The sequence below is a fragment of the Accipiter gentilis genome, chromosome W (genome assembly GCF_929443795.1).
Source record: "Accipiter gentilis chromosome W, bAccGen1.1, whole genome shotgun sequence".
NCBI lineage: Eukaryota > Metazoa > Chordata > Aves > Accipitriformes > Accipitridae > Astur > Astur gentilis.
The window spans coordinates 11,236,768-11,258,644 of record NC_064918.1 but is presented as its reverse complement, the minus strand read 5'-3'; the positions used below and the strand labels follow the sequence as shown (position 1 = coordinate 11,258,644).

At 41.3% G+C, this 21,877-nt stretch overlaps 4 protein-coding genes across 9 annotated transcripts in view; 1 reads left to right on the top strand and 3 right to left on the bottom strand.

Moving 5' to 3' along the window:
* LOC126035259 (uncharacterized) overlaps positions 1-21,877 on the bottom strand; it is a 393,856-nt gene that overhangs the window by 113,847 nt on the left and 258,132 nt on the right. The gene's annotated exons all lie outside the window — the stretch shown is intronic.
* LOC126035242 (ubiquitin-associated protein 2-like) overlaps positions 1-21,877 on the top strand; it is a 247,102-nt gene that overhangs the window by 106,420 nt on the left and 118,805 nt on the right. For 4 of the 5 annotated variants that reach the window (XM_049793525.1, XM_049793526.1, XM_049793528.1 and 1 more), the window contains exon 2: positions 20,622-20,761. The exons of the other annotated variant lie outside the window; for it this stretch is intronic. In XM_049793525.1, coding sequence (XP_049649482.1) covers positions 20,663-20,761 — 99 coding nt within the window. In that variant the 5' untranslated portion in view covers positions 20,622-20,662. The remainder of the gene's footprint in view (positions 1-20,621; positions 20,762-21,877) is intronic. 5 annotated transcript variants of the gene reach the window in all.
* Positions 1-21,877, bottom strand: part of LOC126035365 (ribonuclease H-like) — a 223,521-nt gene that overhangs the window by 113,565 nt on the left and 88,079 nt on the right. The gene's annotated exons all lie outside the window — the stretch shown is intronic.
* The window catches only part of LOC126035317 (uncharacterized), a 271,995-nt gene that overhangs the window by 168,756 nt on the left and 81,362 nt on the right, over positions 1-21,877 (bottom strand). The gene's annotated exons all lie outside the window — the stretch shown is intronic.

The following is a 21,877-nucleotide window of genomic DNA, read 5'->3' as shown; positions in this document are numbered from 1 at the left end:
TTGCCTGCCACTCGTTTTGCTTCTGTATCAGCTGCATTATTTCCCCTAACTTGATAACTTGTACCTCGCTGGTGTCCCTTTATATGTACAACTGCTATTTTATTCGGCATTTTCAATGCCCCCAGAACTCGCCGAATTAATCCCGGGTGTATCAGTTCTTTTCCCTGTGAGTTAATAAATCCTCTTTCCTCCCATATTTTTCCAAAGGTATGTACCACTCCAAACGCATAGCGTGAGTCTGTATATATAGTTCCATCCTTTCCCTTCAGTGACACTAATGCTTTCCACAATGCATACAGCTCACAGGCTTGAGCCGACCAGCTGGCACTCAGGGGGCCTGATTCTATTGTTTTAAATTCTCCTTTTTCCAATTTAACGATGGCATATCCGGATAATTGTTTACCTTCCACTATTCGTGATGACCCATCTATAAATAATACTTCTCCACATTGTAGTTCTTCTTCTTCTAAGTCTGGCCTAATGCGTGTCTGCTGTTCAATTGTTTGAAAACAATTGTGCAATAGTTCATTGCCTTCTCCTGGGTATAAAAAATTCAGCGGGATTAACTGCTCCAATAGTTTTTAAAGATAGTTTAGGGGATTCCTTTAATAATCGGCTATCTGTAAGCCACTTTTCTGCTTTTTGTTGTAGCACTCCCCTGATGTTATGAGGTGTATATAAGACAACTTCTCCATTAAAGGTAATGTGATTTGTTTCCTCAAGTAATAAGGCAGCAGCAACAATGATTTGTAAACAACTTGGCCAACCCCTGCTCACAGGATCCAACAGCTTTGATAAGTATGCCACCGGTTTCTTTTGTCCGGCCCATTCCTGAGTTAATACTCCGAATGCCGTTCCTTCATGTATGTTAATGAATAAATGGAATGGCCGCTTTAAATCTGGGAGGCTTAAAACCGGTGCTTGACTTAGCTCCCTTTTGAGACTGGCAAACTGCTCTTGATCCTGAGGGGTCCACTTGGGTATTTTGTCTTTAGACAGTTGTTCATATAAAAATTTAACTTTAAAACTGTAGTTCTCTATCCATTGTCTACAATACCCAAATAGCCCTAATGCCTGCCGAATTTGCCTCTTAGTGACAGGCATAGGTAATTCTAAAATTCCTTTAATGCGCTCTGGATCTAATATCTTCTTGCCGTTAAACAAATAATGCCCCAAATATTTCACTTTTTCCTTCACAAATTGCAACTTTTCTTGTGATACCCGCAGCCCCTTTTGTACAAGAAAGTTTAGGAGTCGAATGCTTTCTTTTCTTACATCCTCCTTATTATTCCCTGCTATGAGCAGATCATCTACATACTGTAACAGTACGTTTCCTGTTTGTACCTGGTATTCTTTTAAGAGCTCTTCCAGGGCTTGTCCAAACAGATTAGGGGATTCAGTGAACCCTTGGGGGAGCACGGTCCATCTCAATTGCTGTCTACGGCCTGTCTCTATGTCTTCCCATTCAAATGCAAAATAATCACGGCATTCTTCTGCCAGTGGACAGGCCCAAAAGGCATCCTTTAAATCAATCACACTATACCAGGAGTTATGGGGTCCTAGCTTGCTTAGCAGTGTGTATGGATTTGCTACTACAGGGAACCGGGTGATAGTTCTTTTGTTTATTTCCCTTAAATCATGTACAAGCCGATATTTCCCATTTGGCTTCCTTACAGGCAAAATGGGGGTGTTAAAGGGTGACATACAAGGCTCTAAGATTCCTTGTGCTAACAATCGATCAATTTCTGGTTTTAATCCTCTCCGTCCTTCTAGGGATATGGGATATTGCCTCACCCTCACAGGTATGTGGGGTTCAGAGATTTGAATTTTAATCGGTGGGATTTCCAGTTTACTTATTGTGTCCGGAGAGTACCAGACATCAGGGTTAATTTGTTTTTGATCGTCCACAGTTAAAGGATAAGCAGACACCATTAGCTCTTGTTTTTTTGCTTTAATTTCTAATTGTAATTCGACAATTAAATCCCGTCCTAACAGATTAAATTCTGCTTCAGGGACGAGCAAGAGTTCACCCATTCCAAATTTATTTTCAGTTTCGAACACCACATTTTTGATTTTGCTTACTTTAAAGGGTTCCCCTTTTGCTCCAATTACTTGTACTTTTTCAGGGGAAACTTTACATCCCTCAGGTATTTGCCTAATAGTCGATTTCTCAGCCCCAGTGTCTACTAAAAAGGTGAACTCTTGTTTATGGGGACCTATTTTTAATTTTATCAAGGGCTCATGATGACTCCGGTCCCCTAAGATATAGAGCCCCTGACTCTCCTATTCTGTTTTCAATATTTCCTCATCCCTGATCCTTTCTCTGCAATTCTTCTTTATATGTCCCTTCTTTCCACAGTAAAAACAACATCTCTGTTCCTTCCTTACTACTACGTTCCCTTGTTTCGTTCCAGCAGATTTATGTTCACCGATCTGCCCTTTGCGACCCTCTCTAACCACTGCTACCATCATTTTTACTTGTCGCTTGCTGCTCTCTTCTTCCCGCCTTACGTAGATTTTCTGAGCTTCCCTTAATAATTCATCCAACCCTCTATTCTGCCAGTCTTCTAACTTTTCAATTTTCTTTCTGATATCTTCCCATGATTTTGCCACAAACTGAGTTTTGAGGAGCGCTTGTCCTAAAGGGTCGTCTGGATTTACCCCAGAGTACAGCTGAAGGGCTTTCCTCAGTCCTTCTAGCCACTCAGTAGGGCTCTCATCTTTCTTTTGCATTTCATTAAATGCTTTATTGATATTCTGGCCACGGGGTACTGCTTCTCTAATCCCCTGAATTACTATAGTTCTCAGGTCCTGCATATGAGTTCTATGCACCGGATCCTGATTATCCCAATTAGGTCTTTGGAGTGGCCATTTAATATCTGCTTGGGGTCCCTGGGCATGCTGAGCATCCCACAGTCTCATTCCTGCTCGTCTAATCATATCTCTTTCCTCGGTAGTAAATAATTGACCAAGGATAGATTGCATCTCATCCCAAGTATAAAGGTTTGGTCCCAAAAATTGATCTAATCTTTCTGCCACTCCGAGTGGGTCCTCAATTAAGTTTCCCATCTCGGTTCTTTTAAAATCTCGCAGGTCAGCCGAGCTTAGGGGTACAGAAATATATCCAATCACAGGTTGAGGTCCCCCCCCATGGGCATTTCCCTTAGAGGATATATCTGAGCTGCCCCTTTTTGGCTCCTAGTCACACGTCTAGGAGGAAGGGGGGACCCTTGTTCCGACTCTGGTTGGGGAGTGGGCGCTCTGGGGACCTCTGGAGGGGCTGCGGGAGCAGGAGGAGGAATGTAAGGGGGGGGGTTAGAAGGGTTTCGTCTAACTTCCTTCTTTTTCTTTTGTTTAGTTTTTACTTCATTCAGTGGGTAAAGTCTAGCTCCCGGTCTTTCTAGCCACACTTCCGCATACTGACTCTCCTCCGGGTTAAGGGGTTTTTTATTATTAACCCAGAGGTTTAATTGCTGTCTTACCCAATCTTCTTCTGACCCATAGACTGGCCAAAAGACATTTTTAGAAATCTTCTTCCCTCCCCATACCTTAGTACAATATTCTATCATTTTCTGCTTATCTTTCCCTAATGTTCCAGGGAAATATCTCCAATTGTCTAAGATATATGCCAGAGGGGTATTCTTAGGTACAGTGGGTACCCTTCCCATGGGAGTCGAAGGCTTGCTGCCCTTCGCCCCCATCTTCTGGATTATCCACACACACACACTCACTCGCTCCCCTTGTTCCTGGCCCAGTCCCTCGCGGGAGATGGGAAACGCAGTACTTAAGAGTCCACACTCGCTTGGTTCAGTATATCGAACCTCTCATTTGTTATAATCCAGGAAACCCAATCCCGCCCGAACGGCAAACCCGCGAACAAATTCGCAATATACTTACGCGTCCTGCGTCTTCGTCCGGACTCCCGTGCACAGAATTTTTATGGGATTTTACCGGTTTCTCCTTTGCTCACTATTCTAGAATTTAGGTTCGTCGGTAAGGTTGAGGAAGGCTGTCGGTCACGGGGCCGCGGATTGCCGCGGGGCGCCTCCCCGGAGGACAGAAGCCCACCGTTCCTTATCCGAGTCACGGCACCAAGAATTGTCATAAATTGTGACCACAAGGGATCATAATCCAATTAAAATTTTATTAATTATAGCAAGTAGAATATGAGCAAATACAGCGCTGGACGGCAGGGGAGTCTGCGCTCCACCAACTGCCGTAACTTTAGGTTACAGTTACATTCCTTATATACATTTCATGTACCCTTTTCTTGTAAGTCTCCGCCTTGTCCTGTTTCTTCTTTCTTCACTGGTGTAAGTCTGTTACCATGTAGATTCGGTAGATCTTCTCAAGGATGACTGTCCTTTGATATGGAATGTCTTTTGATGTGGAGAAATGCAGCTGTTGTTCTTCCTTTCCTTATCTAGGGAGTCATAGCCATTACTTTTTCCCCCTTATCTAGTAAGTTATAGCAAGTGCCCTCTTCCCGGGACCTCCACACATAATTCGAGCAAGTCTTGTCATTTACACAAGGCATATGTTAACTCTCAACATCTCTTCCCCCTTCTTGATTTCCTGAACAAATTTAACCCGTTTATTACATAAGCGATCTCATGTCTTTTTGCAGTTTAATCTTTACACTGGGTTTAACATAAATCTTAATAAACAATATCATATTCATAGTTTCTCACAGCTAGCTGTTGATTGTAATGGTAATGACTGATGGGGGGTGGTCCACTGAAACTTGGTGGGTTTTGGGTTTTTTTTGTTTTTTATTTTTTTTAAACTGTTTGTCCTGGTTTCAGCTGGGATAGAGTTAACTGTCTTCCTAGTAGCTGGTACGGTGCTATTTTTTGAGATGGGTATGAGAAGAATGTTGATAACGCACTGATGTTTTCAGTTGTTGCTAAGTAATGTTTAGTCTCAAGTCAAGGATTTTTCAGCTTCTCAAGCCCAGCCAGCGGGAAAGCTGGAGGGGCACAAGAAGTTGGCACAGGACAGCCAGGGCACCTGACCCAAACTAGCCAACGGGGTATTCCATACCATGTGACATCACATCTAGTATAGGAAATGGGGGGAGTGGGGGTGGGGAATCGCCGCTCGGGGACTAGCTGGGTGTCGGTCGGCGGTTGGTGAGCAATTGCCCTGCGCATCATTTGTACATTCCAGTCCTTTTATTATTGCTGTTGTCATTTTATTAGTGTTATCATTATCATTATTAGATTCTTCTTTTCTGTTCTATTAAGCCGTTCTTAACCCACGAGTTTTACTTCTTTTCCCGATTTTCTCCCTCATCCCACTGGGTGCGGGGGGAGTGAGTGAGCAGCTGCGTGGTGCTTAGTTGCTGGCTGGGGTTAAACCAGGACACTGTTGTGTCTTAAGGTTGGTACTATTAACAAAGTGCAAGCCTGAAGTGTCCTTGATGTATGCTTGTAGCTCATGTTATATGTACTGATTTAGCCGAAGCTTAAACTGTTTCAAAAGTGTCCTGCTAACATTGTCACTAGAGGTGTGGGGAATAGTGGTTTTGAGACGAGTAGGTCACAGTTAATACAGGAAGGTCATATGTCCTGTGCAGCTTTAGTGGTGTACTTCAGTCTTATCTGACATGCTTTGGCTATTTAAATATATTTTTTTTTTTCCTTGTGGTATTGATAGCTTAACCAGAGCATGACCTGAGATCATATGTCCTTCCATGTATTCTTTGAAGAGAACATCTATAACTTGTTTAGTTCGTACTCTGCAGCTGCTTCCTCACCCTACATATATATGTGTGTGTGTACCTCGAGCTCACCCGGGCTTCTAGCTGACCCCATGTTCATCTTGGATAGACTGGAAAGCTGTACAAATAATTACAGTCTGCAGAAGCTTTGCCTTGTGATTTCTTTTCTTTTTCTTTTTTTTTTAAATTTTTTTTCTGGTGGAGGGGAGAGTCATCTGAAGAACTTCCAAGTCACCCGGCCCTGTCTTCCTGGATGAGTCTGTCTGGATTTTCTCCTTTCCCCCTCGGAGGGGCTGCTGTGAGTTTTAATGAGCTGGCAGAGGTGGTGTCCCACAGGTGGGGTCGTTTACCTGGTGTGGGAAATACCAATATACACACAGAGCAGAGGTATTTTATTCCAATTCATGTTTGTGCAAAGATGGGGGGGCTAGGTGATAATCCACAAAGCTAGCACACCTCATGCCTAAACGGGCAAGCAATTTTATACAGTTCAGTTATACATATTCAATTTCCAGAGTTCTTCCCCAAAACTATTACTGGTAGTTGCTTATCTACCACAGTTTCTATTGGGTTGAAGTTTCCCTGCTTCGAATTAAAGGTACAGTGTTCTTTTATTCTACAGCGTATGTTCAAAGAGAGGGGGGGGGTGTGTGTATAAGTCTTTTGGTCCTGAATCGAGTCGGTGGTCGTGATCCCCCCCCCCCCCCCCCCCCCCCCCGCCTTTACCTTTCCTCCGGTTATCAAAGATTTTTGCTGACTTCATGCCTATTAGCAATTTTTCAACTTCTCAGCGCCTCCTGGGGTAGGATGTTCCCTTCTTATCAGTCTTGTAGTTCTCCTTCAGGGGCCCAGTCGTTAGCAAGGCATGCCTTGTGTATACAAAAAGTATCTTATTTCACAAGACCTTTGTGGTTGTCTTAAGTAAATCACTCCTTAAGTACATTGTTATAGACGCTCGTGACAAATTGGAGGAGCCAATTTGTAGTGAATAAAAAAAGTCGAATTTATTAGCAAGCGATAAGAGAGCAAAACAGCACTGGGCGGCCGGGGAGGCAGTGCTCTGTCACAAGCTCGCAACTTTAGGTTATAGTTACATTCCTTATATACAGTTCATGCACCTCTTTCTTGCAAGTCTCCGCCTTGTCCTGTTTCTTCTTTCTTCATTCATGCAGGTCTGTTACTAAGCAGATTTGGTCTATCTTCTCAAGGACGAGTGTCTTTTGATATAGAATGTCTTTTAATGTGGAGAACTACAGTCTTGGCAGAATTAATCCCCTTATCTGGTAGATTATAGCTGTTGTTCTTTTCCCTCCTTAGCTAGTAAGTTATAGCCGTTGCCCTCTTCCTGTGACCTTTACGCACCAATTAAGCAAGCCTTGTTATTTACACAAGGCATCTGCTAACTTTCAATATGTCTCTTCTCCCTTCCTGATTTCATGAACAAAGTTAACTCGTTCATTACATACATCACTTCTCAAGTGCATCTTTTCTTAAGTACATCAGAGGGAGCAAGCCTTCTCAAGGTGGGGCTTTTGATAGGGAAAGGGTGGATGTGTGTGAGCTGACATAAGCAGTATGCAGGAACAACCACAAAACCACAGATGAAATGTAAAGACTAAATTTATTTTTGTTATCTCGCAAACCAGGGGATCCCCAAAGCAGCACCTGGGCAGAGGCACACAAGCGGGGAATGCAGGTACCGAGGAGCTCGGTCCTTGCTAGAGGATCGCTGAACCTGCTGTTTGTGCCTTTTTTTCAGAGATTTGTGCAGGTGTAGTTTACCATCGTGCTTTGATCTTTCCTACAGCAGGGCAGGAATCTCAAGCGTGTTTGATAGGGTGCCTCTAAGTCTATCACAGGCCTACATTATCTGAACACAGATATTCTACTTGTCCAACACACAAGGATAGACAACAATTAGAATGATATATGCATTTTTCTGCACCCCAGCTGCAAGTCACTTGAGTGTGTTTACAGTCCTCACCATTCTTCTGTTATTTTCCCACAATGTGTGTGTTATTCCTGTGAAAATGAAATTCAAAGATGACCAGCAAAAGCATTGAATATTTAGTTGTGTGTACAAGGTCATTAAAGATTGCTTTTGGTGGCTAAATTTCTTTAGGGTAGTTTGAGTCTCTAGTGTAATGCCTGAAACTGAATGTAGACAGATACTTCTGTGGCTGGGGGAAAGGACTGTGTTCTAGATTACCATAAGCTGTGTTAGTCAGGCTGTCCTAATGTTGGTTGATTTATAGCCTCCTCTTGTTTGGATAGAAGCACCTCCAAATTTTTGTAAGTGTATTCTTCACTGCAAGTTACTGAATGCTAACAGGTATTAAAGAGGCTGGGCATTAAGGAGTGTTCCTCAGTAAAGGTGATATGAGTCTCTATTTTCCCACTGGTGATCAAAAGATATATTCAAGGTCAATCTGCTGGCTCCCCTTCCTGGGAGTTTTTTATTTTTAAAAATGCCTACAAGGCATTTTTAATGTTTTTTTGGTTGTTGTGTGCAGAGGGCCTCACCAGGATCAAGTCTTGCTATACTGGATCCCAGGAAAACAAAATGTGAAACCTCACATTTTACCTATGTTATAATGCTGCATGGCTGCTGAAATGCAAGTTCCCCCTTTCCTCATGAACTTGATCCCTATCCCTCGCGTCAGATTCAGCAGTTGTATAGCCACATAGTTTTCCACTGGATAAGCTTATTCAACTGACTCACTGTTTTGTTTTAGAGGGTTTAGTTTGCTCTTTGGTTAGCTCACTGAACTGACTCTCTGCAGCTGCATGATCATTAGTCTGATTGAAGTAGCAATATTATGTGGTTAAGGGGTACGGGAGCAGGAATGTCATTTCTGGTGACAGCTCGCAGTTGTGCGGTATTAAATATGAGCTGAAACTTGATTTTAATGGAATAAACTGTTTGGGTTCTACTTGCACTACAGGTTGAACTTTGAATGAATATATAACCAGGTCCCAAACGGGAACTAAAACTTGTGATGATTTTTTTTTATTATTTTTTTTTTGTCCCAAACTCTGCTCAGCCATCCTCCACTTGTGTGTGACTTCAGGAAGGCTGTGTTACTTCTGGCTGCAGAGGGTAATAATTTTCAACCCTGAAAAAGCTGCTAGTTCGTTTTTTGTGTTTTTTTTCTTCAGCTGCAATAAAGCTTTCCTTTTGTGAAGTACTAGTTAATGTTTTTTACAAGCCTCCTAGTTAATGCAGTATATAATTCAGTCTGAGTATTTGTTGCAGGGTGTGACTAGGCTGTAGTTCTGCTAGCTGCTGCTTTGTTGGAAGTTGTTGACATTGTAGTGCCCTTTCACTGAATGCTACTCGGGAAACCTTAGGAGGGAAAACACTGAGGCCTTTACCTTTTTTGTTTTTCTTTGTTGATTGTTCCATTTTTTGGGGGAACAAGCCCAGAGAAACAGGTATGAAGAGGTTTGCAGTACTGATGGTTCTTGGCCACTGAATGTAACCGTGATGGAATAAACAGCGAGTATACTGTGTATTGACTTGGCTAGTATTTTCCTTTATTGCGAGCGGTGGAGGAATGCACATAAGTCAACTCAATATGAGTGATAGAAGTGATTCAACTCTATTTGCACAGATAGCTCATATTTATACAGCTTATGATAATTATGCCTACTAGTCCTATTATGATTGGTACATTGCTAATGTTTATTCATTACTAAAACACACCCACTTGTGGTTCGCAGCTATGGGTGTTCCGCAACTTTCTCATGGGAACTTTCTCAAAGTTGTCTATGAAACTCTGCCAAGGTCACAGTGTCCTTATCTTTCTCCTGATATCAGCAAGACCAGCAGTTTTGCCCGAGGCCTAGTCTTGCTGCCCACGCTAACATTCCTTCACACACCACTCTGCTCGCACAGCTTTTCCATAGACCCATGTCCTTTCTCACTAAGCCAATCCCCAACAATTCCCCCTTTTTCTTTTTGTGCGAGTAGAGCTTGGTTGGTCAGCTTTGAGACTCCTCTCATCATGCACCCATACGCAATCCTGACTATTACACAGACCAATATCAACATACCTAACCATCGTAAGGCTTCCTTCATCAATGACATTAGCCATGGTGTTATCCTGCCGAATATTGACTGCAACACCCTATCAAACCAACTAGTTTCTTGTTGGATCTTTTGTGTATGTTTCTTCAGCCAATCTATTTGTTTGTATATAGTTTGAGAATGATCACTTAAATTAAAGCAACACATCCCATAAATATCTTCACACCTGTGTTCTTGTGCCAACAACAGAAAATCAATAGCGGCTCTATTTTGTAAAATTTTAACACCTGCTGTATTGCCCTTTGCAAAGATCTATGAACACAGCTAATTAAACACAGTAAAAGCAACATTATACCTAATAAAATGCACAAGAATAAAAGATTGTTCAGGTAATGCCAATGACACACAAAAAGAGGTTTGGTTAATAGCTTTAGCTAGTGACACCCAAACATTCTTACCGTCCCACGGCATTAACCGATGTGGATCAATCACCGGTGTTACTGTCATGCTGCTTACTACAGTCAGTGTGTTCCATATCAATCTCAGCATAAGGTTTCAAATTTATGGGTAAATCAGGAACGTATCTGCCAGACATGGATGATGTGATTTTTTTTTTTTTTTTTTTTTTTTTTTTTTGTCCAATTGCTGCCAAGGCTTGCCGTCCCGGTGCACTTAGTTGTCTTGTAGAAGTTAAGCTATTGCTGCCCCGCAATAAATCCAGCAGCGGCTGTAAGTCTGTATTTGTAATACCACAATAAGGTCGAATCCACTGTAGGTCTCCGTTTAAATCTTTCTCCCTCTTTGGGCATTATTTCCCCTTTTTGTACACACAAGTCAATCAATTCCTGCATTTTATCCTTGGGGGATTTGTCTTCCACCTTACCCACTACTTTGGCAAAAGAGTCCATACTTTCTACAATCGCATTTGCTGTTTTTTCATATGCTTTTTTCCTCAATGGTTGCCTACATTTACCCCCGTCTCTTTTCCGCATTTCCTTTAACAATTCTAACATTGTCTCTTTTTGTTCTATTATTAGAGTAGCCAAGTCCTTGTTTGCATTACTTGAATCAGGGTATATGCTAGGTATAACTTGTTCATGTTGAACAGTGGTATCTGGGGGCTGTTTTCTCATAGGCGGATTTTTACTCACCCCCTGATTCTGTAGGGTTTCCTTTAATCGTACGGTTAGGGAGGCTTGGGAACTGTCAGATGGCCAATTAATATCGGAAGTCCCAGGGAGTGGAGCAGAAGTCAAGGGCACAGGAGCAGGCGAACGAGCTCCAAAAAGTCTCTCTCACTGCATTATGTTTTTCTCCCCGCTTTTCTCTTTCGCTTGCGGTTGGAGACAGAGAGCAGCAAAAGCAGACACAGATGCTTTATGATCTGCTTTCATTTCTTGTGGAGTCGTCTTAATCAATTTCCATAAAGTTGCAAGACCTTTAACTTCTTTAGACCCATCACTAATTTCATCCCATAGGGAGGTTCTGATAGCTTCCCAGGTACTAAACTCAAAAGCTGTACCCACACTCATTAAAAGGTTTCTGTCCTTGCTCCATTGTAGAAGCCGCTTTAAATCCCGAAACTTGCTTAACGCAATTTACCCCCCGCTTTTCTAAAAAGCGCTGTAATAATTCTAGGGCTACCTTTTGATCCATTGCCAGCCGGCTTCTTGATGCTCCTTGATTAAGGCACCTTGATTAAAAAGTCTTTGCAGCCTTTTCCAGTAGCCCTCACTGACGGTGAACCCCTTTTGGATGGTCCAGGCACGAGAGTTAACACACCAACCAAGACGATCAGCGTTCGGTTAATCTTTTGCCCCCCGGTCGCTGCTACCGGTGCTTCTCAGTGTCTGCCGCTCCTATTCCCTGTTTTTTGGTCCCTGTTCGGGCGCCATTTGCGAGCGGCAGAGGAATGCACATAAGTCGACTCAATATGAGTGATAGAAGTGATTCAACTCTATTTGCACGGATAGCTCATATTTATACAGCTTACGATAATTATGCCTACTAGTCCTATTATGATTGGTACATTGCTAATGTTTATTCATTACTAAAACACACCCACTTGTGGTTTGCAGCTATGGATGTTCCGCAACTTTCTCATGGGAACTTTCTCAAAGTTGTCTATGAAACTCTGCCAAGGTCACAGTGTCCTTATCTTTCTCCTGATATCAGCAAGACCAGCAGTTTTGCCCGAGGCCTAGTCTTGCTGCCCACGCTAACATTCCTTCACACACCACTCTGCTCGCACAGCTTTTCCATAGACCCATGTCCTTTCTCACTAAGCCAATCCCCAACACTTTATCTTCTTAGGCTAGGAAATAAGAGGACTCAGAAATGGAGGTGTTCCTTTTCTCCCATAGCAAGAGTGTGTGCATGGCTGTGCCAAGCACCAGATACTACCTCTGAGCCACTGTGGTACTCTATATGCTTCCTGACCTGAGATACTGAGTCATTTGACAGTTCAGGACAGCATATGGTGTGGTCAGTGATGGGAATATATTATCTCTTTTACTTTGGTAGCTTTTAGAGAGGGTTTACATAAGAAAAGCCTTTTCTATGACAGAGGACAAGAAATGAGGTCCTTCCATCAAAGATGATGGGAACATGTATTTAATTTTTCCTTCAGGCCTTAGAATATCAGGACAGGCCAGAGCTTTTCTTAAAATATTCCTCAGCAGAGAAACATACTTCAAAAGTGAACTTGCTGTTGTCCCTTCCCTTCCTCACAGGATCTCCCTGATTGCTGCTTCTCAAAGATAATTCCTATTTTCTATATATATTATATTTCTATGTGGACCAGTGCAGCCTTTTTTTTTTTTTTTTTTTTTTTGGTCTAGTTCATGGCAACAACTGTGGTCTGGTCTATGTTATGGTCTAGTAAGATCTTCTAGTTCTGATATTCCTAAGAGGTGCCTAGGTAGAAAATAATGTAGTTAGTCTAATTGGGTCCCTGTTACTTAAAGTTTCATTACTGTCAATGGTAAGTGCTGGTAACTGGTGCATCTTGCAGATCCTTGCAAACATGGGGATTATAATTAGGACACGGAGCAGGACTTTATTCTTTTTGTATGTGGAAGTCCAGCCAGTTGCTATCTAAAATAGTGTTTACAGAAAGGCAGCAAAAGATGAGAATAGTGACTTTGTAGATATTGATGTCTGAAACATAAGGTCAAGTCATCTGAATCTTCCAGGACTTTCACTGCCTTTTGATTGTCCAGAATCACTCAGGAGTGTTGTCTTCTGACAGCAGCAGAGCTGGGTAAATTTTGCTAACCAGGTTTTTAGCAGTCTGAAGATTGCCTTGTTTGTGTGAAAGATAAAGCCCTAGGTGGAAGTTGGTTAGGCTTCTCTGATTTTAGTGCGACTGTCTTTTTTTTTTTTTTTTTTTTTTTTAATACCAGTAGAAGTTGAATTTGGGGAAATTTAGATTCTTCCTTCAGAAATTTCTGTATGAATAAGGGCACTTGTTGCCTCTGAAGTTTGAATATTTATAAAGAAATGATGAGGGCAAGTCTGCTGGATGTTTTATTGGGTGTAGTTGGCAGATTTTGATTAAAGCTAAGATAATCACCAGTATATACTAAAATGTAAACCATGTCTGCAGGAGCATGATCATGGACTCAACAACAGATCAATATGATCATAGTTGAAGACCCTTTACTAGAGAATCAGACATCATTTTTATACATTGGTTACATCCGTACATGCGTTTAGCTATTTTACTATTGGTTACACACATTATTCACATGCTGTCCACGTGCCTAGTTACACTTAATGATTGGTTATATCAACACTGTACATGCGCATAAACATAAGACATAATTCGTTATACTAACTAAAACATGCGAAACTTGTCTCGGTCTAATTGGTCAAGATAAACTGCCGAATTGAGGTTCTTTGTGCCAAGTTCCCTTTATTGTGGAATGCGCACCTGTGTTCTTCTAATTGGCATCTTTCTTTTTTTTGTCATCTTGTTCATTCTGTTCAAGGCCTTCTAAAGGCACCTGGAATGCTCTCATGACCATTAGCTAAATATGTGTCCACACATGTCTATTAGGCAGAGACACTGGGATAATAGCAAAGATAGATACTGTGAGATTAGAAGATTTTTTAAAAATAATGTTAATGATATTACTTTCATGATTGAAACTTGCTCTACTAGTGGAAAACATGCACTGTTCAGTCCCCCTTTGTGGTGGGTTGACCCTGGCTGGATGCCAGGTGCCCACCAAAGCCACTCCATCATTCTGCCTTCTCAGCTGGACAGGGGGAAGAAAATATAACAAAAGGCTCATGGGTCAAGATAAGGACAGTTTAATAAAGTGAAAGCAAAGGTTGTGCGTGAAAGCAAAGAAAAACAAATTATGTTATTCTCTACTTCCCATCAGCAGGCGATGTCTGGCTGCTTCCCGGGAAGCAGGGCTTCAGTACACGTAGTGGTTGCTCCAGAAGTCAAAAATGCCCCCCTTCCGTCTCCCTTTACTTAGCTTTTATATCTGAGCTGACGTCATATCGTATGGAATATCTCTTTGGTTAGTTTAGGTCAGCTGTCCTGGTTATGTCCCCTCCCAAGATCTTGCCCTGCCCCAGCCTGTCATTGGGGGGGGCTGTCAAAAATGTTGGAGAGACAGCCTTGATGCTGTGCCAGCACTGCTCAGCAGTAGCCAAAACACTGGTGTGTTATCAACACCTTTCTAGCTACTGATGCAGAGCACAGCGCTATGAGGGCTGCTATGGGGAGTATTAACTCCATCTCAGCCAGACCCAATACACCCTTTCACATCATGTTTTTGAGAGGGGCTCTGGATATGTGACCAGCCTTTGCCTAACTCCAGTCTTTTGGAGATGAGCACTTTTCTCTTCCAAAACAATGCTGTCCTGTCTTTTATTTGTAAGACTTATTTGTATATTTCTTTGTCTTCCTTTGGATAACATTTGCTTAGAAATACTAATCCTTGAAATGAACTTTTTTTTTTTGCTGTGTCGTGGTTTAACCCCAGCCAGCAACTAAGCGCCACTCAGCCGCTCACTCACTCCCCGCCATCCAGTGGGATGGGGGAGAAAATCAGGAAAAAGAAGTAAATCTTGTGGGTTGAGATAAGAACGGTTTAATAGAACAGAAGAAACTAATAATGATAACACTAATAAAATGACAACAGTAATAATAAAAGGACTGGAATGTACAAATGATGGACAGTGCAATTGCTCACCACCTGCTGACCGATGCCCAGTTAGTCCCTGAGCAGCGATTCCCCCACTTCCCCCCAGTTTATATACTAGATGTGGTGTCACATGGTATGGAATATCCCTTTGGCCACTTTGGGTCAGCTGCCCTGGCTGTGTCCCCTCCCAACTTCTAGTGCCCCTCCAGCCTTCTTGCTGGCTGGGCATGAGAAGCTGAAAAATCCTTGACTTTAGACTAAATGTTACTTAGCAGCAACTGAAAACATCAGTGTGTTATCAACATTCTTCTCATACTGAATCCAGGACATAACACTATACCAGGTATTAGGAAGACAATTAAATCTCCCAGCTGAAACCAGGACATGCTGGTAATGAGAAATTATTGATTTCTGTAGATCGGGTTGTGTTCTTAGCTAATTATAGATTGACTTTGCAGAATAATAATTTCAACTAACAACTTAGTGGGTTTTAAGAATGGTGGTTAAGAGTGTTCACTTGTTTATTCAGTACGCTTGCTAACACAACTGGAAGTGTATATGTTAGTTTATATGTTTGTGCTGCTACTCTGACCACTCCCAGCAATTCTCTCTTCTTGGTAAAACATGAGAGCATACAGATAGTACAGTTTCTCTCCTGTGGTGTTCTGCAAGTGATGCAGGTCTACTCCTGGCCATCAATATTCTTCCTATTTATCATAGAAGACCATAAGATGAGACATGAATCCTCACAGGATCCATAAGCTCAGGTTCAGTATTGTTGGCTTGGGGCAATACAGACACTGAGTAATCAGCACTGCAGCTGAGGAATGTCTGACTCTTGCAAACTCTTTTCCCCTTTCAAGCAGTAATAAAGGTGGTGAGATTCTTTAGACAACAGCACTTGAGGGAAATGCATTGCATCAATGCTTTGCAGACATTTTTTTTTCTCCGTTCTCTTTCCTCATGCTCATGTCATGCTACTGCTGTAGCAGTAAAATCTAGACTCATTGTACATGTACAGTAGTCATGCCATCATGAGGCAGTGTCCTGCAGCCTTTTCCCAGCCCTGTCATTGTGAGAAATCCTTGACTGACTAGCTTTGTCATTAGAGTATAAAAAGCAATCACACTTCTAAGGTGTTCACATAGATTTCTGCATAGTGTTCTTTACCACAGCTTCTTGTCCAGAGAGTCAAGAAAATAACTTTCTTGAGACTGCCTCAGGAAAAGAATTGAAACTGCAAATATTTTGTTCAGTTGATGGAAGTGAATTTTTAACTTCAGAAGGATTCTTGAAAGTCAGGTGGTATTGCAGTGCGTGGTCTGTCCCTGGAAGTTCAGGAATAGATTTACTATGTCTTGTGGGGCTTGCCACCCTGTCAAGTCAATTTGTATTCTGTGTATCTCTAGCTTTTCTGACTTGAGTCTAAAAGGACTAGATTTCTTGCCAAAAGAAAGTTGAACAAAAGATCAAAAACAGCATTATGATAGCTTTAAAAATCTCCTTTTTGTGTTGATATGCATTCAATTACTCTTTGATTCTTTGCCTTCCTCTTTTCCTTCTAAAATCCAAAGCAAAACCCCAACTAAATGTGTTGAATAAGACTTAATGGTATGGAGACTTTGGGAGGGAGTGGGATTTGGTCTCTTTAGGAAAGTTGGGTGTTGAGATACCAATGCTTCGGTACTGCTTTTGGAAACTAGAATAATTGTTGCTATTCCATCACCAGTCTGGTTATGGCTTATTATACAATACTATATCTGCTGTTGTAGGTCCTTGGGCTAAACTTGCTGTACAGACAGAAACACTAAAACAAACCAACCTTGAGATTTGGGATGACTTTCCTCTTAAATGCCTCTGCTTTCCATTTTTAAGTCTAGTTATTTCCTTATGAGGAAGTGCTGACATTTGAATTCCTTAAAGCTTGAGAAGCTAAACATACTTGAAGTGAACAATTTTCTTAACTACTGATCAAGGTTTTTTTTTTTTTTGTTTTTTTTTGTTTTGTTTTTAAAGTAGAAGTAAAGACAGCCTTCCTCTGGAGCCACTAGATTACATCAGTGAAAAAAAGGTTTACAGCAATCTTGTGCTTTTTTTTTTTTTTTTTTATTGTCATGAAAGAAAGTATGACCACCTTCTTTACACAACAGTTTTGGAAAGTCTAGTCTCTAATGCTTTCTCCTCCTTTTTTGCTACTGCTCTGAGGGTCTGTTTTCTTTAACGTGTCTATTTCTTTAAAATAGAGCTGTTTTGGCTGCTTACTAGAGTTGCAATGTGTCTACAAGGTCAAATATTACCTGTTGATGAGGGACTTTTGCACTGAGCCAGACCCTGACATGGAAACTGAAACATCTGCTTGTCTGAATATTTTTTTGATCTTTATTAAATAGATTTTAATTAAGAGTTGTCTTCCAGTTTCTAATCTTCTTTCCTCATTTGATCTGCAGTTAAAATTAAGTTTATCAGTTTGTGATATCCTACTTATTGCTATGATAACAGCCTGCCAAACAGACTTTAATATGAGGAATTGGAGAGAATAAGCAGCTGCTTTGCGAGCAAGGAAATGTTTAGCCCCATCTTATTAATAAATAATATCCCACTTAATGCTCACAATTGTATTCACTACGGTAATTTGAAGGCAGTGGCTATCTGCCTCCTTTTTGCCCACTGCTTCGGTACTCTAAGGAGTAGGTGTGGTAGGGTGTCAAGCCTCAGCCTGGTGTGGTGAAGACATACCTGTGCTAAGGAGGTGCAATGTTTCCCTGGTTAGTGCACTGTTGATGGTGGAGCAGAGTCCTTCAGCTGTTCCCCGTGTGTGCTGGGGCTGGGCTGGTTGCTGTGTCTGGATGCTGCTTGTAGATAGTGGGAGCCAAATAAGGGGGGATAAAATAGCTTTATTTTTAAAGCTCCCTTTATATCAAGCTGCCAATTGTGCTTTTAAGAAGATTGGGTTGTGTCTGAAATGAATTATAACGCATCCGTGTTGGCTTGATGGGGAACGTCAAACTGAGGGTGTGTTTCCACACTTGTCTGAAGCAAGTGCAAGTCCATACCACTGCCAGGAAGAGGCTCTCACCTTTGCTGGTTTTCTGCTTCGGACCCGTTGCCAAATTTTGCTGCTCATGGGCTGTGCAGTCAGCAAGATGAGGATCTTCTTTAAAGATTCTGTTATACTGTTCTGGTTGTTTGGGCTCTGTTCCCACCAGCAGGCTGATCTTGCTGTGCCACTTCATCTCCCAGGAGTGTTTCAAATGCTTGTGTGCATGCCTTCTTCCTTAAAGTATCCTTTCATCCTGAAAAACAAACATGGCTTAAAGGGCTGTGATACAGAGGCACTGTAAAATATGTTAGGAGAGGGAGAAAAGACGCAGTCCTCAGGAACCATAGGTTGCCTGGCTATCAGAAGTATAGCCTATAGTTCAGCGTGTGCTTTACAAACAAATGTAAAACTCTTTTGTTTTAACATGTGTGTACTGCCATCATGTCCAAAACATGGTTCGCAATATTTTGAGTAGCTTTGGTGAAATTAGAGAAAACAGCATTGAAATGTATGTCAGAATTTCTAGGTACCAGAATCTGTGTAAACGGGATGTTAATTCAGAAATTATGAATAAATTGAGACCCAGTGGAGTTGTAACTTCTCAATATATCTTAAATCACAGTGGGTTAATTCCAGACAATCATATTTGAAACTATTAGCTTGTCTTTCAGAGAGGTTAGTGCTCTCTGTCATGTTCTCTGTTCAGGGTTTTTTTCATTGCTAGGTTCAAATCCTGATGAGCTGATGGATACTTTAAAAAAAACCCCAACAAACCAACAAAAATAAAACAACCAAAAACCAACCCAAAGGTCATTATTAGTGTATATAAACTTAAGTTAGTTTTTGGACATTGGCAGTCCAGTCAGCAAGGCGCTTAAAGCAGATTTTAACACAAAGAGCAAAAGTAATTTTTACTGCAAACTCAACTGAAGACTGTCCATAACATGTTTAAAATATTTTGCTTTCCATAGAACATGTTGTCATGAGCTTGAATAACCTCTGTTCTGACTGTATCTGACTTCTATGGTGTCAAGCGCAGTGCTCGGAAGGCCTGTGTGTTCTGGGGCTTAGAAGACAACAAAGTTAGACTACTTTAAGAGACTGGGAGACAGATTGGCTTTGGTGAATATATTCATAAAGCTGGAGAAACACTGTTCCAGTTCAGCTCATACTATAGTCAGTTCCTGGTAAAGGCAGGCCTTTTCTTGTTAAATATGTAAGAGTTCATGGAAATATACTTTCTCCTCAGACTTTATTGAATGCTTTAACTAGCACATAAAGAAATTCAACGTCTAGCTTCAATTTTGGCCAACAAAATTAATTTCTAAAGTGAAGAAGAGATTTAGGTGATAATGGGGTTAATTGTCTTTGATTCTAGATGAGACTCATGAGCATTGTGAATCAATGTTTAAACTGAAGCATCTCATCGCAACTTTAATTGTTGAGTACCCAGTACTTGTGAATGCTAGTGAGCAGCTGGGTATTGAACACATCCTTGTCCATGCAGTCACAGCAGTTTGCTCAGTTTTCATCTGAGCATTATTGTGCATTGAACTCAGTGATAGCCAGCTTGCACCAAAGCTGTTGCCCTGACAAGTTGCATGCTTGGGCATGTTCATACCTTGGGGCTGCAGTAAAAGCACTTTGCTGCTCGTTTGCACATCTCCTTCTGCCTAGGTGCACCACTTGCAGGTTCTCCTTAGTTCCCTAAATTTGCAGGTTTTACTTCCCAGTGTCATGGGGACAGAAACCAGGCAGTTGACCATGACTGTTCTGACCAGTTGAGAGATCCGTTTCCAGTTACCATAGCTACTATAAACCATACTCATCAATTAGCCTTATGTTAGTTGCTGTACAAACACAGGGGGAATAATAAATTTCTTGTTTCAAAGTAATTTTAATGGTAGAGGATGAATGAGAATGAAAGCTGACTGCCACAAATGGGATAGCACTTATGTGTGTGTGTGGTTTGAGTTTTATTTTGGGTTTCTTTGTTACCATACCACAAAGGTATGTTTAAAGCAGGGTAGTAGGTAGTTTAGTAAATCATTTCTTTAAGTATGAGGGAGAACATAACAAAAATACTGGCTACAGAGGCTGTATTTAAAGGCAAGGATCATAATTTCTCTTATAAATGAGAGGTGAGAAGTAGAGTGGGCGTTGGCCATGACCTCTGTATATGTGCAGGAAAGCAGTTTAATGATAGGGGAGAAAGGAATGGCTTGGTTTGTGAATGTGATTTTTGTGTTGACATTCTGAGTGGGTATGAGAGTGGTTAAATTCCAGGCATCAAAACAAGACAGCAGGTATTACAGAAATTTAAGGAGTGATACAGCTGGAGCTGGAATTTTAGCATAGTAGCAGATAGAAAAGTCTATATGTTAAATAACTGTGAAAAGCTGTGAGATTTAGATGTTGTCTGAAAGTACAGATCTAGACAGATCCCAATCAGCTGACAAAAATGCTTTTTATACACTGTATTTCCCCCTTCACTGTAAAGACTGCAATAAATCCAATAATAGTGTATTAAAGCTGCTTTCTCAGGAGTCTCTGTATAGAGTTTGTGGTAAAGGCAGGAAGAGTTCAAGCTACTGCATTTGTATATTACCTGGGTATTGAATCAGTACTCTGCCTTAACTCATGCCTTTTTTTTTTTCTTTTCAGATTTTTTATTTTGTACATACACTGTTTTGTATATACTGTATATGATGACTTCAGTGGGTAGTGAACGTACCCGGGGCACTCGGGACAAAATGCAAATTTCAACCACACAGCCAACACAACCACAGAAACAAGTAGTACAGGTACGTTCTACTATATAATCTTCTTCGGGTTGAAAGTGAACATGTAATGATATACATTTCTTCCCTAAGTCAGTAAAAACTGAGAAAAGATGGGGGGAAAATCATGGTCTATTTTAGAAGAGTATGTTTGATATCTTGCTTTAATTGCTCAGTAATCCAGCACAGCATTAAGCTGTTCCTGTATTCTTATCTCTAAATGAACTTTGTGTTCTTCAGCAACATTTCCCATTGGTGAGGAATTCTATGCCTGTGTCAGGATTTCTGTCCTGTGACTTCAGTGTCCTCAGATCTCGGCTCTTCTGTATGCCAGCCACATGATGCTAGAAGATTTCTGGTCAATAGAGGGATTCGGGTGGGTGGGAAAAGCTTTGTTAGATGCATGCTGTGTTCTACAGCATGATTCAGCATATCTGCAAGTCAGAAAATCCTAAACTTCTTGTGTAGTGTCCTCACAAAGTGAAATGAAGATGGTCGCCAACCAGCAGACTAAAATTATTTTCAGTATCTGTGACACTGAAATTAAGCTCTTAGCCCATTGTCTTGATTCTCAGCAGCAGAGTAGTTAACTTGTGTGCTTCTCTGGATTAGAGAGAGTGCAAATTGTCTCTGTTTCTGGCAACTCATTATTCCCTTGTCAGGTACTTCTCAAAACTGGACTCAATTCAAGAATTGCCTCAGTTCTCTGCTGGCAGAGACTGCATCAATCTAGAGGTGCTCCCCTGGGAAATTGTGTCTTACTGTTTTCTAGACTGATCTTTAACATGGAGGGGGTCTTGTTCTGTTTTGTACAGTATTAATTATGTGAGCTCAAGCCCTTATCTCCTTGTATTGCAGTGCTTTGCATAGTGGTGATTCATGTTAATGTGTGGATTTAGAAAGTGACTTTCAACAGATGAAGTTGAATTTGTTTTTGTTTTATAACAAGTAAGGCCGCAGGAATATAGTGAGCAGGTTGACGGAAGTGGTGGTTTCCCCTTTTTTGACATTTGCAAGACAGCAGTGGAGTACTCTGCCCAGTTTTGGGTTCCCTGGCACAAGACAGACATTGGCAGATGGGAGCGAGTCCAGCGAAGAGCTGCAAAGGTGGTTGAGAGGCTGGAGCACAGGATGAATGAG